Genomic DNA, 19,897 nt, shown 5'->3' with positions numbered 1-19,897 from the left:
CAAATAGAATACATATATTTATACAAATTTATTTCGATACAAACTATAATTTGTATAAAATTCCTTAATTTTATCATCATTAATATACCCAAAAACTATTTTAATAAATTTGTAATTACCAAAAGGAGCAGAGTATTCATTATTTGTTGATAAGCAATTTCCAAAACATGTTATAGCACTACGACATGATCGACATGTTCCTACATTAGTATTGTTTATAAAAAATGTCTGTTGATTATTTATGCACCTAGTTGTTAATAATATATCTTTGTTTAACGGATTTTCAAATTTATATCCGCAACTATAAAATTTTTGATACGCTTCTTTATAGCGAATCTGAGTGAAATTATCATCATCACCACCCTTAATATCATTATTATATTTTTCATTTCGTTCATAAATATTTTTATTTTTAAAAGCTTCTTCATTTTTAAAAACTTCTGCATTTTCCAAAACTCCTAATACCATATTATCATTATCAATAACAATATGAGACCTTCCATTTATACCCCCTACTAAACAATGGTAATTTGACTCATTTATATGGGGTATATTAATAAGTGCAAAAATTGTCCATTGTTCAGGCAATACTATATAATTAATAAAATATATATTCAAATTATTAATCTGATCATTTATACTATTAAAAATATACAATTTTTTATTTATCATAGATACGAGAGACAAAGTGAAATAATAGTTTTTGGATTCTTCTAAAGGATAAATGTAAACATTATAATTTTTTGTAATATAAAAATATATATATTTTTCTTTATTGTAACAATACAATGAATTTGTATCATCACTTGATATTGCATCTGCTCTAGTATTTGATCTATCAATTAAACTGTTTTTTGAAACAAATGATCCATCATCGTTTTCCTCGTTATTTGAGAAAAGAAGAAATAAATAATAATAATAATACAGGTATGTAAAATTATTGTATCCAGACGAAATGCTATATTCATGTAATATTTCATTTACGGAAAGAACGCGTCCTATAACCTTTATAAAACAGATGTAAGGAAATGGATTAATAAATAAACTACTATTACCTATATATTTTATATTATCAAAAGAACAAAATTTATGATATCCTTTAAAACACCCATTTATAAAATAAAATTGTCCATTTAAAGTCCCTACAACACTCAAATAATACCACCCCTTTTTAATGTCTTTAATACTGAGCCCAGAAGAATGATATATCGTGTATCTTTCATTATTTTTATTGGATCTAACATAATTTTCAATTGATCCAAGGATCATATCGTCACTGAACACACAGATGTGAACATCATTTGTACCACTAATCAAGGATAAAAAAGAAATATTTTTTTCAACTGGAAAAAAAAACCATCCAGATATAGTATATCCACAAGGTTTAACAAGCTCATTATATATACATAAAGATGGATATAAAACAATTGTATAAAATTGTGATAAATCGCAACCAAATATTAAATAATCAGAAAATATATTTATGCCATATATTTTAGGAACACCATCCAATTTTTTACCAATTTTTTTATAATAAAAATCAAATCCATATTCATTCATATTGTCTATATTAATAATTTTGAAATGAGATTTCATGTGTCTATTTTCTTTATCCATATTTTCCTCCATTTTGTTGCATTCATTTTTTATAATAACAAATTTTAGTTGATATATTTTTATCCCATATTTGGGATTATTTATAGTAGGTACAACTTTATACTTATTTTTTGGAGACTGTATAAAATATATAAAATATTCTTCCTCGTTACCTTTCATATAATTCATTTTAATATCTATCCCTTCTATAACATTATTATTTTTTTCCATATTAATATTATCCCCTATCATTTCTTTATTTTTCACACTTTTTATCAATTTGTATCTTTTTTTTATTTCTTCATTGTTTAGAAATTCGAATATTTTAAAAGACGAAAATAATCCGATATTATTATTCCCAAAACACGAATTACCAAATATGCATATTTCAAATGATTTCTCTAAATTTAATATTTCATGAGAAATATTGCTTAAATATTTTCCATTAATATAGTAAACTAATCCAGTTGCACATTTGGTTACATTTAATAAATTCCATTTATTTATTTTTAAAATTTTATTAATTTTTTCCCATTTTTTTAATTTCTCACTTTGGATATAAATACCGTTATATACTTTTTTATTAACAACCACATTTTTTTTTTCTTTTTTTCCACATTTTTTATTTTCATTACAAATATAATACCGTCTTTTATAATTTTCACTTAAAAAGTTTATTTCATTTGAAAAAATCCCGATGCTTTCAATTTTATCATTCTTTCTATCAATTACAAATATAGAGTTCCCATTCTTATCACAAACAATAAAACTTTTTAAATTATTATTATTATTATTATTATAATTATTTTTTTTAGAATTAAAATATAACCATAATTCTATTGTAAATGCATTTGGTAAAACTACAGAAGGAAATATCCCAATTAATGAGTTTCCATTTCTTAAGTCTATTCCTTTCAAATCCCCAGTAACACCTTCTTTACATTCATAATTATTGTGAGAAAATATACCAATTTTTTTATTTTCTAAAAATTCACAATTTGTGTAGTTGTACTCATTTTTGTTTATCATATTCAAATGTATTTTATTCAACATATCATTTTCTGTGGTATTATTGTTTACTATATATTTTTCTCTTTTAACTGTCTCTTTTTTAAGTATATCTTCATCTGTATTGTTCTCCATTTTTCTGAATTGGTTTTCTTCTATTTTCAATAAATTTTTTAAAAAACTTCCACAAATAGAAATAACAGCTCCGTAGTTGTCCATTTGAAAATAATTTATTTTACTACCTTCATAATTCTTTAAAATATATTCCTCTATATATTTTTCTCCCATAGTTTTATATAAAATGATGAATTTTTTTTTCTCTTCAATTTGGTTTATTTCATTCATATCTAAATATTTATAATTATCCTTTTCTATGAAAAGTGGAAATGCATTACTAAAAACTTTGAAAAAATCATTCTTTATTTTATTGTCTACTTCTATATTTTGTATTTGTTCGATTTCTTCATAATCTGTGTATATTTTTGAAAACTCAACTAAACTATTATAATTCAAATAATCTCCTTCCTTTATTAATTTTTTTATCTGAATTCTATGACTTTTACCTATTTTTTTAAATATATTATAAAAATCAATATTTATTACATTTTTGTTTATATAATCTGATATGTTTAAAACAAAATTACCATCGATATTAAGATTGATGTCTTTATTGTATAATAATATATCCATCATATTATTCTTATTAAATTTTTCTATATTTTCAAAATATCTTTTCATATATAAATTATTACTTATATTATATCCCCATAAGTTTAATAGATTGTTACATATATACTTTTCACATGTATAATTATAATGTATATTGAAATATAGTTCCCCTATATCTACTAATAAGCAATGAATATAAATCCTGCACACCTCTGAAATGTACATATTATAAATGTCTACTAACCATTTTTTTTTCGTTACTTCATTTTGCTTGTTAACTTCTAAAAAAATGATACAAAAAAATGGTGAAATATTAGTATAAGCAATAGTAATGCATAATAAATAGAATAACATATATTTACAAACAAATAATTGATCCAAATTTAATTATATATTTTAATATTACGTTTATTTTGATTTCTAACGAAACTATGCTCCATATTTTTCATATTCCCTTTTATTAATAAGCCTGAAAAGGATCCTTTGTTATTATACTCACCTTTAGTCGTATAGTCTATGACATCACATCTACCAACTGATGTTAACATTCTATTATTTTTATTAAATTTCGTTTCCTCGTTTTCGCTATAAACACTTTTACCCATATCATTATAAAACGGTTCTTGAAAATCTTTTGAATAAATTTGAACATTATTATTTGCTTTATCCATAATATTTAAATTCGAATTATGGTTTATATAATTATAATCGTTATTAAAATCCAAGTTATTATAGGAATATAAATTAAATTTTACATTATTTTCAATTGAATCTTTATTGTTATGTGAAAAATCATAATTATAATAATCACCAAAACATATGTCTATAATATTTTTAAAATACCGGCATGTATTTAATACATTTGATACATATAATAAAATATTTGATAAATTATAATTTATATCTTTTAAATTACAATAACATAAAATACTCATTCCCCATGCGAAAACAATTAAGCTCTCATAATCTTCGCATATTATATTATTATTCGCATTATTATTATTCACATTATTATTATTCACATTATTATTACTTTTGATTTCATCAGATTTTGTATCCACTTCACAATTATTAAACCTAATACTCATATTACTATTCTCTGATAATATTTTTAAAAATTTATTTCTATATTTAATAAAATTTTTTAATACTATCTTTAAATTGCTTATTTTACAAAAGTTATTATTTTCTAGTACCTCTAAGCACCTGTCTAAATTCATATTAAGGAATTCATTTTGAAGAGTTAAGCAAATTAGCATAGCCAAACAAATTTCAGGTTCATTGGATAAATCGATTATATTATATAAAAAATAAATCCACGTCTTTGAAATATTTAATAATTTATATCTTTTAGCTTTATGTTTTATATTTTTATAATTATTTTCTACAAAACTGTTAATCCCCTTAAAATTGGGTTTGTTATAATTATAACCCAAATTTTTCTTTATAATATTATTTATTGATTTTTTATTTTTATTTTTATTTTTATCTTCTTTATTTAATACTAAGTCTTCTTCCATTTTTGTCTTTTTCTCTTTTAAACTATTATCATTTTTTTTAACATCTTTGAAAATATCGACATCTCTGTTTTTTCGACTATTCCCTATACCAAATAATCCAAGTCTTTTTATCTTTTTTATAATTATATTTAATGTCCTTTCACATTTTTTTTTAATATCATCTTTAAAATAAATTATAAATTTACTAAAAAGGAAAAAATATATTGCTACATTACATGCTATTACGATAATAGTTAAAATACCACCAAACTTGTTTATATGTACATATGATAGGAATAAATAATAGGACAACAAAATAGTGCCATATAAAAAAAAAGAAAATGAAAATAAAAATTGATCTATTTTTTTATCATTACTTTCAATTTTATTCATAGTAGGATTTTTTACTTTTTGTATTAATTTGGATATAAATATTTTAATTTTAACCATACTGATATCATTATTGTTACTCAATTTATCAGTTTTATTCCAATTATTATTTATAGCTTTGCTATTATTTTTTGGTTCTTTTTTATCTTCAGATATTATACCATTAAAAGTATAATTATTTTTTCCAGATCCTTTCTCATTTTTGTCAATTTCTACGTTATCAATGGTTAGATTATTACAAGAATACAAGTTATTACTTATACATTTTATATTTTTATATTGTTTTCTCTTATCTTTGACATTCAATTTTTCTGAATTTAATTTTTCACTATCATAACTGTTTTCACATTTTCCACACACACTATCATTAAATTCGTACACATACAAATACATAATTAAAATATAAATAAAAAAAGGAATAATAATTAATATATATTGAAATATATGAATATTACCATTATATAAACCGTTTTTATAATTATATATTAAGGATGGGTTTGAATTATTTAAAAAACGTTTATAAAATAATACTAAAAAAAATAACAACAAAATATTGTCTACTTTATTAAACTTTTCTATTTTTTGGTATAACAATAAAATATCTTTCAAAATCCATTTTTTTTTATTATTTTTAAATAAAACGAAAAAATAATTCATAAATTTTATACATGTACAAAATATTATTATTATGATAACTTTCCCATAATATCCTATTTCTGAACATTTTAACGAATCGTCAATTATTAAAAAGTATTCCTTTCGATTTTCGTCATAATTACAAAAACCAAAAAAAATACATAATCTTATTATTTCAAAATATAGAAAATTATTATATAAAATATAAAATAAAATGAAACAATTTTTTAAATTATCGATATCATATTTTTCGTCTTCATCTATCGTCATTTCTACATTTATATTATCTATATCACAATTATCTATATTCATATTGAATGGATTTGAAAACTTTATATCTGGTGATGTCTTTTTAGCTAACTTTTTATCTATAAAATCATAAGGATTTATCATCAAACACTTTTCCACATTTTTTGAATCTTTCTTGTTTTCTAAAAAAAGAGATGATTTTTTTTATTATACAGATGCATAGACACATGAAAAAGTATGGAAATACTAGTCTACTATTTTTTTTTACTTCGAATTAGAAAAACAATTAACGTTCCAAGTATGCCCAATGCTGAAAATAATAAAGGGCAGCATAATAAAAAATTTATCTTCTGCACTATTCGTTCATTATTCGTTCCTCCCTAAAAAAGAAAAAAGAGCATACTTTATCTTTTAAATAAATAATAAATTTATTTTGAGTTAAATCAAGTTTTATATAAATTCGCTTTAATTTATTTTATAAATAATTTTATAAAACACATTGTTATTATATAATTATAACATACAGTAAATATACAGTCCAATATTTCGTTCAGTGGGATTCCAACGGTAAAAAGGTAAACAACATTTATGATCTCATTATCATAATTCGAATTAATATATCTATGGGGAAATAAAAAATGTTATAGAAAAAAATATATATACTGTATTATTAGAGGTTAAAAAAATAAATTTCTATTATGATAAAAAGGCAAACACGTTCGATTCATATACAAAACAATTATATAACAATGTCAAAAAAAAGAACCTTAGAAGAGAAATATAGTGAATATATTTGATAAAAGCGTTTATTATTCTTGTAATTTCTAAATTATTAATATATATAACTCTTAAAATGTTTATAAGTATCATAATTATCATAAAATAAAAAATTGCCAAATATGAAGCCCAGTTGCAATAAACACATGAATTTATTGCTGGGCTTATAAGGTCATATCTGTAATTCTCTTCACACTACGATATCGTTTTAAATAATAAATAAATACATATATATATGTGGTAAATTTGTCTATATGGATATATAAGCATGATTTCGAAAATCCACAATGTATTGTTATAAAAAATAAAGTCAAAAATATATGAAGCTATACAACAAAAAAACTAAGATATAGATTATTTTATTATATTTACAAATACTTACAATTTTGCATTGTATTAATTTATTCCCATCGACACAGCTTTTATTCTTCTCCATGTTTGAACATACTCCTTTTTTAGGACAATATATGTTTAAATTATATATTTCCTTTTTTTTAGTTTCTTCACACAATTTTACATATTCCTTACCCTTTTTTTTCATGCACATATTTTTAAATGACCATACACGCTCATTATCATCACAAAATTCCAAGGGATTGCACTCTAGACACATATTTGTAATATTGTCGAACTTGAAACCTTATAATAAAAAAAAATTATTAAATATTTTTAACAAACTTACATTTTTTATATTCTCATTTGAAATAATTAATATGAAAATGTTGTCATTTTCCAATTATCACAGGATCCAATATATTTATTATTTTTTCACTTTTTTTTTTACCCACGTCACAGACACATTCTGCAATAGATTTCGAGCCAGTAAAATGGGTTGCTAATTATAGAAAAATTACCCCCAAACATGTATATATAATATATTGTGTATTTATATGCTTATATATTTATATATTTATTTATTATTTATTATTTTTTTACTATATCCGTGAGGGCAATTTGTACACATAATGGATCCCGATTTATCACTGAAAGTCCCCAAAGGGCAAGGAAAACATTTATTATTTTCTCGAGAAAAATTATAAAACCCCTTTTTGCATGATTCACACTTATAATCCTTTTAAATAAAGTTCAAAATATGTAAAAATATGATGTGTCAAATAATACAAGTTAGTAGATCTAAAAGGAGAGCACATACATGCATATGGATCCGTCCTATATATATCTTTTTTTATTTTAATTATTTTCTGTCTATACATAAGTAAGTCTTTCTCCCGCCCGGCACTTATAAAAATAAATAAAACGTATTAAATTAATTATATAAAATTTTTTTCATTTTAAAAAGTTGAATAACAATTCTAATAAATACATATGGATATAAATAAATACTGACAATACCTTTCCATTCAGTAATCTGGTTGTCCTTTCCTTATAATTTATAGTGAGTAAAATATCGAGATATTTATTTCGAGTTACAAATAAGTGGATAATTAATACGAAAATTTTTATTTTATTCCAAAAATAATTTTTCATTTTTTGTGATATGACGATTTTTGTTTGTCTAAATAAAAAATATATTAAAACAGTCAACAATATCATTTAAAAACTATAAAATAAAACATAAACCAATTAAAATTTTTTTTACACAATATAAAATTAAATATACGTAAACATTTAATACTCTCTTTTTATTTGTACTTATAAAAAGCATGAATATATTATGTATTGCTAAGTAAAAAATAAAGACAAACCAGATTTATGCTTACTATTTGATTTTTGTATATTTTTTGTTTTCTATTATTTTTTTTTCATTTTTCTTTGTTGTTAAAAAAAAAAATGTTTAATTATAAAAAAGCAAATAAAAACAAAACATTCGTTCTATTTCATGTGCATAATTTTATTGAAAAAAAAAACATATGCAAGCAATGTGGCGTATATATATATATATATATATATATATATATATATATATACAAGCTTGTATTCACAATTAAAATTACTTTTATAAACATAGGTTGTTTTTTTCACGCCTACAAAAATGTGCGCATATATTTCACAAGATTGGATTAAAAAAATTAATTAATAAAAAAAAAGAGAAATAAACTGGATGAAAATACATATTATCATAAATATTATTCGAATAACACAGAAATATTTATACATATACAATTTAATAATGTAGAATACATGGTATAACTTTTCCTTGATACTATACTTTTAGTTCCTCTAGTGTTGTATATAAAATATAGAAATGTTTAATTTTATTTAATTAATTTCTATTTAATTCACTTCAATTTAATCATTATAGTCCCTTTTTTATTTTATTAAATTTTTAATTATATAAACAGTTATTTGTCAGGATAATATAATGGATATCTAGCTGGCATCGCATCAAAATATTCATCAGGCATCATATACGATGTTTTGGCCCCGTGGTAAGTTCGTGATAATCCGATTATTGGCATATATTTATAACATACTTGTATATTTATTAAATTATTTCTTAATCCATTATAATAATCTTTAAGGGAATATTTTGTAATAAAATTTTTATATGTTTTTTTTGCACTTTTTTTGTTATTTATAATATAGTCTTGTATAATAACTTCATTTTCTGCCTTTTCAGGGGTTTCATATGTTACTAATACATATACAAATAACTGTTTTAAATTCCAATTAAAGGCTTTTGTCATATCATATGATAAATCTAAAGATAAAACTGCTTCATCACCGTTTATATATTTATTATAAACTAACCTTTTTACACTTTTCACTTTTACATCAGTTACTATACTATTTTCATCAAATAAATAAAATGATGTTCCATAATTAAAAAGACACAGGGTAATAAAACATAATGCCATCGAATAAAAAATTACATTTATTCTATTTAAAAGGCTATCCATATTTTTTAAAACAATTATTACATATATAAATAAAAATAAAAGTGAAAATAAAAGTAAAAATAAGAATACTAGGTTATGTATTCCTTCGAATTGTATATTCTCAGTTCTATATAGAACGCTTATGTACCACAACTTATATAAACTTTTTTTTTTATCAAAACATTGAAAATTAAAATTTAACTTTTTACAAGTTCATATATGTGTATAATCCAGTTATGCACATATTCATTCGTATATATGTATATAAATCACTTGAAACATGGTTTTTGTCCAGAAATATATATATAATAAATATATATAATAATATTCAGTAAACAATAATTGTAAAATCAAAAAGGTTAAAATGTTTGTTTCCCTTGTATTAATACAAAAAGGCCATCCCTAAAAGTTTCTGTATTAAGTACTCGTTAAAATCAAATTTTCATTTAATGCCATATATGGCAACATATATATATTTAAGCATATATGGATATGCAATTCAATAATTTTAGTAAAATGCTACATGCCAATCTAAACATTCATGGGCTATTATATATAATATTTATATCTCATAAATATATATCTTTTCAATTTTGTATTTAACTGAAAGTAATATCACTATGATAAATTTGCATATTAATAGCAACAATCATAAATATGTATCATTACACATGTATTTTTTTCTTATTTTTTTTTTTTTACATAATTTGTAAAAGATAAAATTGTTAAACATCTTATTTTATTTGCTTCTTTTTTTTATATATTTGTTAGATTATCTTTTAATATACAGATTTTATTATTATCCATACATTTTAAATACATATAATATATACTTTCACTTAAGTACTAAATTTCATTTTATATATATTTGTAGTATTATGTACTTTTTCCGTTTTATTGCTCTTAATATTTTTTTACCATACTAATTTTAAATATTTATTATATTACATATATATATAAATAATATATTATATGCACGCTTCAGAGTGTTTTAATTGTTTAGGAAAATGAATGATATAGCCTAGAGAAAAACTATTATATTTCAAATAATTAAAAAAAAACAAACACATTACTAAAACCCCAAATATTTACATTTTTGTATAATTGAATATTATATGTTTTTTATAAATGTAAATTATAAATATATTCTATATAAAAATTTAAGCACATTTTTTTGGTGTGAAGGAGAAAATTTTCATTATCATTTATACTTTATCATTATTTTACTAATATATAAAAAAAAAAAATTCTGATAGTATCTTTATTTTATTTATATATTTTTTTTCTACAAAAAGTAAAATAATAATAGGTTTAAATGACAAGGTCTTGGTTATATCCATTCTTTTAATATATTTTTTTGGACAAGTATTATTTTTACCTTTATATATTATATTTATAATTTTATTATATCACTATACTTATTTCAAAATGGCTGATGTTAAAGATTCAAAATATGATTTAGGTTTAGATATGACCAAAGATGATCAAAAGAAAATTGGAAAATTCACAAATTTACACTATAAGCAGTCCCTTTATCAACAAAAAATAAAATTAATGAAAGAAAAAATTTCAAACATTGATTCTGCTATAGACGAAGTTTCGCTTGTATTCGATCCTAATGATGTTATGTTAGGCATAGGTAATATATATATACATATATATATAGTATGATCATTTTTTTCCCATCTCAATTTGTGTAAATAATACAATTATATACAAATTATTAAAATATGCCTTTTCTTACTCCCCCTTAACAGGTGACTGCTTTTTCTCCTTTGACACAGAATATGTAGAAGAAAGCTTAGAAAAATCCAAAAATGAAGAAAAAGTAAATTTAAATAAATTAGAATGTGAATACAAAAATATAACTGATGAAAAACAAAAATTAAAAACTGAATTATATGCAAAATTTGGAAATAGAATTGATCTTAATTAAGTGTGTTATTTGTTGAAATTATGTATATCACATTTTTTTCATTTTTTCACGTATGCATATGCATATCTTCATGATTTATTTTGTAATCATTTTATGTTTTAATTAAACCTTTACTTTTTTTCATTGTTAAAAAATTTATTAATTTGTATATATGTTTACCACTATATGTGCACATATATATATGCTATTATACATGAAAATACCATAGAATGCCTTTTTTTCTATATTTAATTAAAAACATGTTTTGTTACAAACAATATTAATAAGTATTACCACCATCAATACTTTGTTGTATTTTTATTTATTCGCGCCACATATTTATTGCAAAATATACTTTAAAGCTTTATTTACTTAGCTAATTTACTTAATATTTTTTACCCTACAAATTAATAAATTTCCAATAAGGAGACATTGGTAAAATACAAATATTCATGTTATAACAAAAACCTTAGAAATAGAAAATAAGTTAATATGCATGTGCTGAAAAAAATGTCTACAATATATTTACGCTCTTTTATATTTATATGTAGTTGACAATTTTAATTCTGACCACATACATATCGGTATACCAATTCGAAAAATAATGCTTAAACTTTTGGTGTTATAGTATTTTCGTAAAAAAAGGAAAAAGGGGCTTAAAATTCCACGAAAATATCACAAAGCATTTGTATATATATATGTTGAATGAGAAAAAATATATTAACCCCAAACACATTTAGTTAATTTTTAAATAGTTAAATGCTATACTTATATATTTTTATGGTCACAAAGGAAAAAAATAAATTTGTTCAGTTCAAATATTTGTCCCAATTAATCGACTATTACACTATTGTTATATTATAAAAAAAATAAATTAAAAAATAAATTGGGGTATATATGATATACTAAGAAAAGGGTTATATGTATAGGATGAACAAAAATATATAGTCCAACATTCTTATTTTATTTGTTATTATATATAAATTTTTTACAGGTGTATACCACACATTTGTTAACCTTATACATGTCGCAAGTGTTGCATAATGCAAAAAAAAGAAAAAACGGCATTTCCCCATTTTATATTTGGGCATATGTACGCCATTATTTATATGAATGTATTGTTTGCAAATTATATGTAAAATATAAAATTAGTAAATCATATAATCATTATTCCTTCAAAAAAAATATTAAAAATAATTCTTTAAAAGCAATTCATTATATAAAATATATTTTTTGAAAAATAAATGTATATGCAATTTGTAATTATATTTTTATGCGCACTTGTATATATATATATATATATATATATAATATACATATATATATATATTATTTTATTTTTTATAAGCAATACTTTTACACAATATATTACTTTATTCGCTAACATGCATACATAAATTATTTGTTTCATTGGCTTAACCATGTACCTTATTTATTTTATACATATATAGAAATATGATGAAAGAACAAAATTTGAAGATCGAAAATTTAACGTAATTTAACATTTTTTTAAATAACTATAACGTAACAATTATATATATAATATGCAATACATATATCTTCCATAATATTATTACATATATATATATATAATAATATATTTATTTTTGCATATATTTTTAAGAATTTTATATGAAAAACTGTGTAGCTTTTTTTTTACATTTCGAATTTTTAATACTAAAATTTTTTTGACCCAAAAAAAAGCGAAATAACGAAATGAAGAAATAAAGAAAAGAAAGAGGAATAAATTTAATTGACGAGAAATGATTTATAATAGTTTCACCTATTAATAAGTAGTGATTTAGTTATGTAAATATAAAATCATTGAATCTTTTTATTTACTATACCATCCAACTATTTACCGATATATATATATATATATATATATATATGTGTACCCATAAAACTGGAGCATATAAAGGGATGTAAATATGCATATATACATGTATATAATTTTCCTTTGTAAATTATCCAAAAAATATAAAATGCTTTGTTAAATTTAATACATATTTTTGAAATATTTTAATTCATTTCTTTGTGAATATATATACATATATATATATACATTTTTAATAAAACGCTCATGCTTATACAATAACATCTACTAATTAAGGTTCCTACCGCGGTTCTTCTATTTATATAAAATGTAATATAAATTTTCATATATACACGTATATTTTATTTATACATATATAAGTATATGTGACTTTTCGTAATTTCTCAAGATTAAGCTTGACATATTATAATATTTTAAATAATGATTAAAAGCGAAAACATTCCAATTGATAACATTAACTATAATTTAAAAATTGAAGAAAAAGATGATGATAATAAAAAAACTAAAAAGGTATGTGAATTAATAAATTGTAATGATAAAAATATGATTAATTATATATATAAAGATATAGTTTCCGAAGGAAGGGTATATGAAATACAAAATATAAACAATTTTAACAACTATAAGAATGAAGATAATAACAATTATGATATAAATAAAGACAAAACAATTATGAGCGTACTTGATATGAATGAAAGAGCAAAAGCTCACAATAATATGCATAAATCCGATGCCAACTATGAAATTTGTATAGAAGAAAATAATGATGTTACAACTGAGTTAATTAACCCTGAAACATCGAAGAAAGAGTCACTTCATAATATTGTTCCTCGACCTCAAACATATAATAATAATAATAAAAAAGAAAATTTAACTAAAAATAAATTAGAAATACCAGAGACACATTTGAAAAGTTCAAAAAATACTATATTAATAAAAAAGACGGATCAAAAATTATACCCAACTCAAGAAAAAATATCAAATGCAATAAACAAAAGCAAAAATGAAAATAATGATTATGAACAAACAACCTTAAATGATAAAATATTAGAAAATATTCCGAAAGAAAATACTGAAAATTTGGATGAAAAACAAATAATATATAATTCAAAACAAAATGATCAAAAAGTAGAAACTAATTTACCTTTAAATGCCCAAAAAATATATTTACACATTTTTAAAAATTACAAAACATATCAAATATTAAATGTATTGAATATTATTTCCAAAGAACATATATATACCAAAAGTTATCATTCAGATAATTATGTCGAGAAATTTGAACAAACATCAAATATAAAATTTAACGATTTAATAAGCTATAATGATCTAGATATAAACCCTGAACAAATACAAACAAATATCATGAAAAATGAAGATAATCCTAAGGATAATATTATTGATAACAATAAAACCAGTAATAATATATTGCCTTTTTTAAAATCAATGAGCAGAAATGAAAAATTAATATACTTATCACTTTTGAAAAATATAGATAAACATATTTTACAAAGTATTAATAAAAATGTTTTTTTTTTAAAAAGAATACAACAATATTTCTATAGAAAATATATTCACATTAAATTTCCAAATGATTTAGATAATTATTATTATTTTATAAATATAGATTGGTTTAATAAACTTAAAAATTTTTTGTTTACTGATTCTGGAGAATTTCCAGGTGAAATTACAAATTATAAATTATATAACAATGAAAACATTAATGTAATGAATTTTGAAGATATCACAAATATAGAAAATTTTAAATCTGATTTAAAAGAAGGTAGAGATTATATATGTATTAACAAATATATGTGGAGATTCTTATATTATACATTTAAAGGTGGACCATGTATTAAACGAAATAGTAATAATATATATGATAAATTTGTATCTATATCAAATAATGATATACCTAATAATAATATTATTTATTCATTAGAATCACAATACATAGATAAATTATTTTCATTATTTAATTACTTTCATGATGATACTATAAATATAGAAAATGATTCACAAAACGAAAATCAAATAAAAACAAAAAAATATTTTGCTGATTCTTATCACGACCTTTTAATATATTATAAATTAGCAAATGAAAATCCCAATACAAATATTAATTATAATAATAAAGAAGAAAACCGTTTTGACAAAAAAAAACCTATTGATAATGTACCCCCCATTATATCCAATAATTCAAATAAAGAGTTGAATCCTTCAAAAAATAATATAATCAATAAAACTACAATCCGTGAACTTTCCTTAAATTCGGATAATCAAGGTAGAACACCTAATAAAGAGGTAGCAAATAGAAATAATTTCAAAGGTCCTCAAAGAAAGGGTCCAGAGAGAGCTAATAATAGTGCTACCCAAAATAATGGCAGTAAAAATAACGCTACTCAAAATAATGGCAGTAAAAATAACGCTACCCAAAATAATGGAAGTAAAAATAACGCTACCCAAAATAATGGCAGTAAAAATAACTCTAACCAAAACAGCGGCGGTCAAAATAACACTAACAAAAATAATGGTGATCAAAATGAAGATGACAAAAACCGAGACGATAAAAATAGTGATAATCAAAATAGGAGTAATAGTGACACCAGTCAATCCAACAGTAACGATGGAAGCGTAAGAAAAAAGGAGATGCAGACGAATATTGCGAATAAAAATAAAAGTGGTAAACCGAAATATAGCTCAAACAAAGCTAATAACCCCGAAATTGGAAATATGAAAAGAGAATACTCTGATGGAAATAACAATAAAAGTGCTAGCACCGAATATAATGACCATGTTAATAATGACCATGTTAATAATGACCGTGTTAATAATGACCGTGTTAATAATGACCGTGTTAATAATAATTCTTCCAAAAAAAACACCAATTTTAAAGGTCATAAAAATATAGAAAATAAAATGAACCCTCAAAATGGAACATTAAATAGTAATAATGATACTAATCAAAATTATTTGGCACTTCATAATACATCATCAAAAAAAAATTCTATTACTTACCATTCATCAAATGGAAATGATATTTATAAATCTTGTGAAGAATATAATAACGGTGTTACATCAAGTAATGGATATGTTACTACAACTGAAACAGATTCTAAAGGAACGATAGAAAATATTTTGAAAAATAATCTTAATAAAAAAAAACATCAAAATAATGCCAACAGTAGTAGTTGTACTAATATGAGCAGTACCAATAGCAGTTGTAGTTATAACAGTGAACATAATAAATCTGAGAAAGGTGATAGGAATTATTCACCAGGAATAAATAAACAAGTTAGTGAAAATAAAATCAATAATATCATGAATCATCCTGAAAAAGAAAATATACAAAAAAATGAACAAATTAATAGTATGAATAAAGATATATCAAAAAATAATAATACAATGATAACATACAAAAGCAGTTGCTCTAGTGACAGTAGTAATGCTGCCAATAGCAGTAGTTATCAAACAAAAAGTAGCAATAGTAGCAATTTTAGTATACGTGATCAAAGTTCTTCTAATTTTAATAGTGATACTTATAAAACGAATAAGAAAAATTTAATGGAAGAAAATAAAGAAAATGAAGATGTAAATAGTATAGTAAAAATAGAACATCCAGCCGGTATTATAAATTATTCTACTACTTGTTATGTTAATGTAGTTATGCAATGCTTATCAGTTTTTCGAATATTTATATACACATTACACAATTATGTAACAGGGAAATTTAAGGATTCCAATGCATCAAGTGATGATAGTAATAATAAAAATAACTCAATTGTTAATAAAAATTTTTTTACAAATTCTATACCTTTTAATTTATTTGGAAATAATAATAAAAATAATAATGAACTTTTACTTATATCACTTTCAAACAAATTATTTGAATTAAGTAAAATGCATAATACCCCAAAAGTAATCGAAATTAATAGATTTTTAAATTTATTAAATCAAAAATATTCTTATTTATTTGAATGTAATGAACAACAAGATTGTCATGAGTTCCTTTTATTAGTTTTTGATTATATTCATAATATGATGAAAATAGTTGATGAATCAGTTGATAAAAATAATCAAATCGATTATTATCTAAAAAAAGAGCAATCAATTATATCAGATCAATTCTTAGGTTTAATTGAAGAAAAAATTACATGCTCTAATTGTGAATATGTTAATTGTATATATCAGCCTATTTATAATTTAAGTGTTAATTTTTTTAAAAAAAATACAGAAAATAATTTAAATGATAATCTTGTTGAATATTTTAAAAAAGAAGAAGTTAATTCTACTTGTGAAAAATGTAAATCAACAAAAATGTATAGATGCTCTTATGTATACAAACAACCCAAAATTCTAATTGTTCATTTAATTCGATTGTTAGAAGATGGATCGAAAATAGATAAACCTATCAAATTTGATATCTCCAACTTTAACATTCAAAATGTATTAAAGAAGGAAAACGATCATTTTATTGAACCGCCAAAAAATTATGATCTATGTGGTGTTATTGTTCATAGGGGTCTCAATTCGAATTATGGCCATTATATATGCTACACTAAAAGAGTACATTCCAATGGAAAAACAGTGGTAAATAAAAATAAAAGTAAAAATAAGAAATGCATTGTGTCTGAAAAATTCTATAATATTTATGTTTTACTTCAAGATATTTATAACATTTCTTAACAATAGTGATACATGTGATGCACACTTTATGCTCTTCCATATATTTTCCGTTACGTTACATTATTACTTTATTTTTTTTTATTCCTTTTAGTGGTATAAATTTGATGACAGCTTAGTGCGAATGGTCGATATTAAAGAAGTGGCATCAGCCAAAGCCTATTGTCTTTTTTACGAAAGCAAATAATTAAAATCCTTTTCTTTTTCCCTTTCTCCCCCTATTTTATCGTTTCAGAAACTATAATAGGATTTATTCATATGAACCACATAGCTATTTTGCAGTTTATCTCATATACTATTGTCATCATCATCATCATCATCTTTATTATTTATTATCATTTATATTTTTTTTTTTTCGAGGTCATATACCTTTAATATCTATTTGCGTATTAAACTATACATAAATATACATTGTTATTTTTTGATGTCTTTATTTTACTTTTAACATATATTTTTTTTATTTTGAATTTTATTAAACCCTTTTTTATGAGGTATTACTCAATTTTTGTGTGTTAATTTTTTTGACTGTTTTATTTATTGTAATGCTTTACGCATTAAATACGGCATTCCCTTAAAAAGGTATGCAATAGTAACATAAAAAAAAATATATATAATTTTTCTTTTTAATTTGAGAATATATATTTTCATTACAATATTATTTTTCCAGAAATAATAGTTGCACACTTAAAAAAAAGAAAATGCAATTTCGCATTTGAATATAAATTCAATAAATCATTACTTAAAAATGTAGAAAAAAAACAATATGTATAACATATAAATAAAACAAAGAAAATAAAATATAAAATAGCAGGGATATGTTCCCAATTGATCCACAAAAAATAAATAGTAATAAAAAAAAATTTATAAAAAAATACACACATATATACACGTATTTGTGCGTTCATATTTTACTGTCATTATTTTGCTAGTACTATTCATTTTATTTTTTTTTTCTTTACAATAAAAAGCATTAATAAACTAATTTTTCATTGACATTTTCCTTAAAGCTTTCATTAATATTATCCATATCTAATTCGTCTTCCTCAAATTCAGTATCCTCTTCATATCCTTCTCCCTTTTTTGCCTTTATATTTACTTTTATCATATCTTTGAATATTTTTGAGAATTTAAAATGTGGCACATGACTACTTTCTATTTCAATGTCTTCTTTTGTTCGCATATTTTTAATATATCTTTTTTTTCGAAAAATGTTGTAATACATACCAAATTTATGGATATATATTTTTTCATTATTTTCTAAATGTTTATATATATTATCAAATATTCCATTCATTATTTTTTCAACTGTTTTTTTACTTTCTTTTGTCTCCATTGAAACTTCTTCAATTATCTGTTTTTTAGTAACTGCCTAAAAATATATAAAATAATAAAGAAAATACGTATGTATATATATACAAATAAGTTATTATAAATATTTGCCAACAAATTTATGATCATTATATGTTTTATTATTATTCTTTTTAACCTGTGAAATAGGCGCCTTTGGAGAATTTTGATATATGGCATTTTTATTATATGAATTGTTGCTAATTTTTTTGTTTATAATATTGTTCTTATGAACATTAATAAAAGCTTGTCGTGAATGGACATACTCAAACATAAAACAGAAGAACAACAATATGATGTGCATTTTGTTCTTTTGTAATTTAAGATAATATATTATATTGAAAAAATTGTAATATATATTATATAAATATTCTGACTTTTTTTTTTAATTTATCATTTTCAGTAACAAAACAACTAAGCTTTATATTTGTATATATTTCTTAAAAATTGA

At 21.6% G+C, this 19,897-nt stretch overlaps 5 protein-coding genes across 5 annotated transcripts; 2 read left to right on the top strand and 3 right to left on the bottom strand.

Moving 5' to 3' along the window:
- Nucleotides 1-18: 18 nt before the first annotated feature.
- PY17X_0419900 (conserved protein, unknown function) lies at nt 19-8,378 on the bottom strand (the record flags this gene model as incomplete). Its single annotated transcript, XM_022955127.1, has 10 exons — nt 19-3,554; nt 3,680-6,229; nt 6,316-6,427; nt 6,572-6,668; nt 6,814-7,019; nt 7,207-7,463; nt 7,609-7,659; nt 7,761-7,896; nt 8,037-8,063; nt 8,178-8,378. The coding sequence occupies 10 exons, from the start codon at nt 8,376-8,378 to the stop codon at nt 19-21; spliced, it is 7,173 nt and encodes a 2,390-aa protein (XP_022811596.1).
- A 749-nt stretch (nt 8,379-9,127) lies between these two features.
- PY17X_0419800 (microsomal signal peptidase 22 kDa subunit) lies at nt 9,128-9,685 on the bottom strand (the record flags this gene model as incomplete). Its single annotated transcript, XM_720080.1, has 1 exon — nt 9,128-9,685. The coding sequence occupies one exon, from the start codon at nt 9,683-9,685 to the stop codon at nt 9,128-9,130; it is 558 nt and encodes a 185-aa protein (XP_725173.1).
- Nucleotides 9,686-11,092: 1,407 nt separating this feature from the next.
- PY17X_0419700 (prefoldin subunit 4, putative) lies at nt 11,093-11,600 on the top strand (the record flags this gene model as incomplete). The annotated part of the gene is made up of 2 exons (XM_721983.2): nt 11,093-11,303; nt 11,422-11,600. The coding sequence occupies 2 exons, from the start codon at nt 11,093-11,095 to the stop codon at nt 11,598-11,600; spliced, it is 390 nt and encodes a 129-aa protein (XP_727076.2).
- A 2,236-nt stretch (nt 11,601-13,836) lies between these two features.
- On the top strand, nt 13,837-18,286 carry PY17X_0419600 (ubiquitin specific protease, putative; the record flags this gene model as incomplete). The annotated part of the gene is made up of 2 exons (XM_022955126.1): nt 13,837-18,006; nt 18,194-18,286. The coding sequence occupies 2 exons, from the start codon at nt 13,837-13,839 to the stop codon at nt 18,284-18,286; spliced, it is 4,263 nt and encodes a 1,420-aa protein (XP_022811595.1).
- Nucleotides 18,287-19,069: 783 nt separating this feature from the next.
- Nucleotides 19,070-19,750, bottom strand: PY17X_0419500 (bacterial histone-like protein, putative; the record flags this gene model as incomplete). The annotated part of the gene is made up of 2 exons (XM_022955125.1): nt 19,070-19,468; nt 19,586-19,750. 2 exons carry the CDS (start codon nt 19,748-19,750, stop codon nt 19,070-19,072), a joined length of 564 nt encoding a protein of 187 aa, XP_022811594.1.
- Between the last annotated feature and the right edge of the window lie 147 nt (nt 19,751-19,897).

This window comes from Plasmodium yoelii, assembly GCF_900002385.2.
Source record: "Plasmodium yoelii strain 17X genome assembly, chromosome: 4".
In the NCBI taxonomy this organism is placed as follows: Eukaryota; Apicomplexa; class Aconoidasida; order Haemosporida; family Plasmodiidae; genus Plasmodium; species Plasmodium yoelii.
The sequence above is the reverse complement of the archived record's forward strand: the minus strand, read 5'-3'. Positions and strand labels throughout refer to the sequence as shown.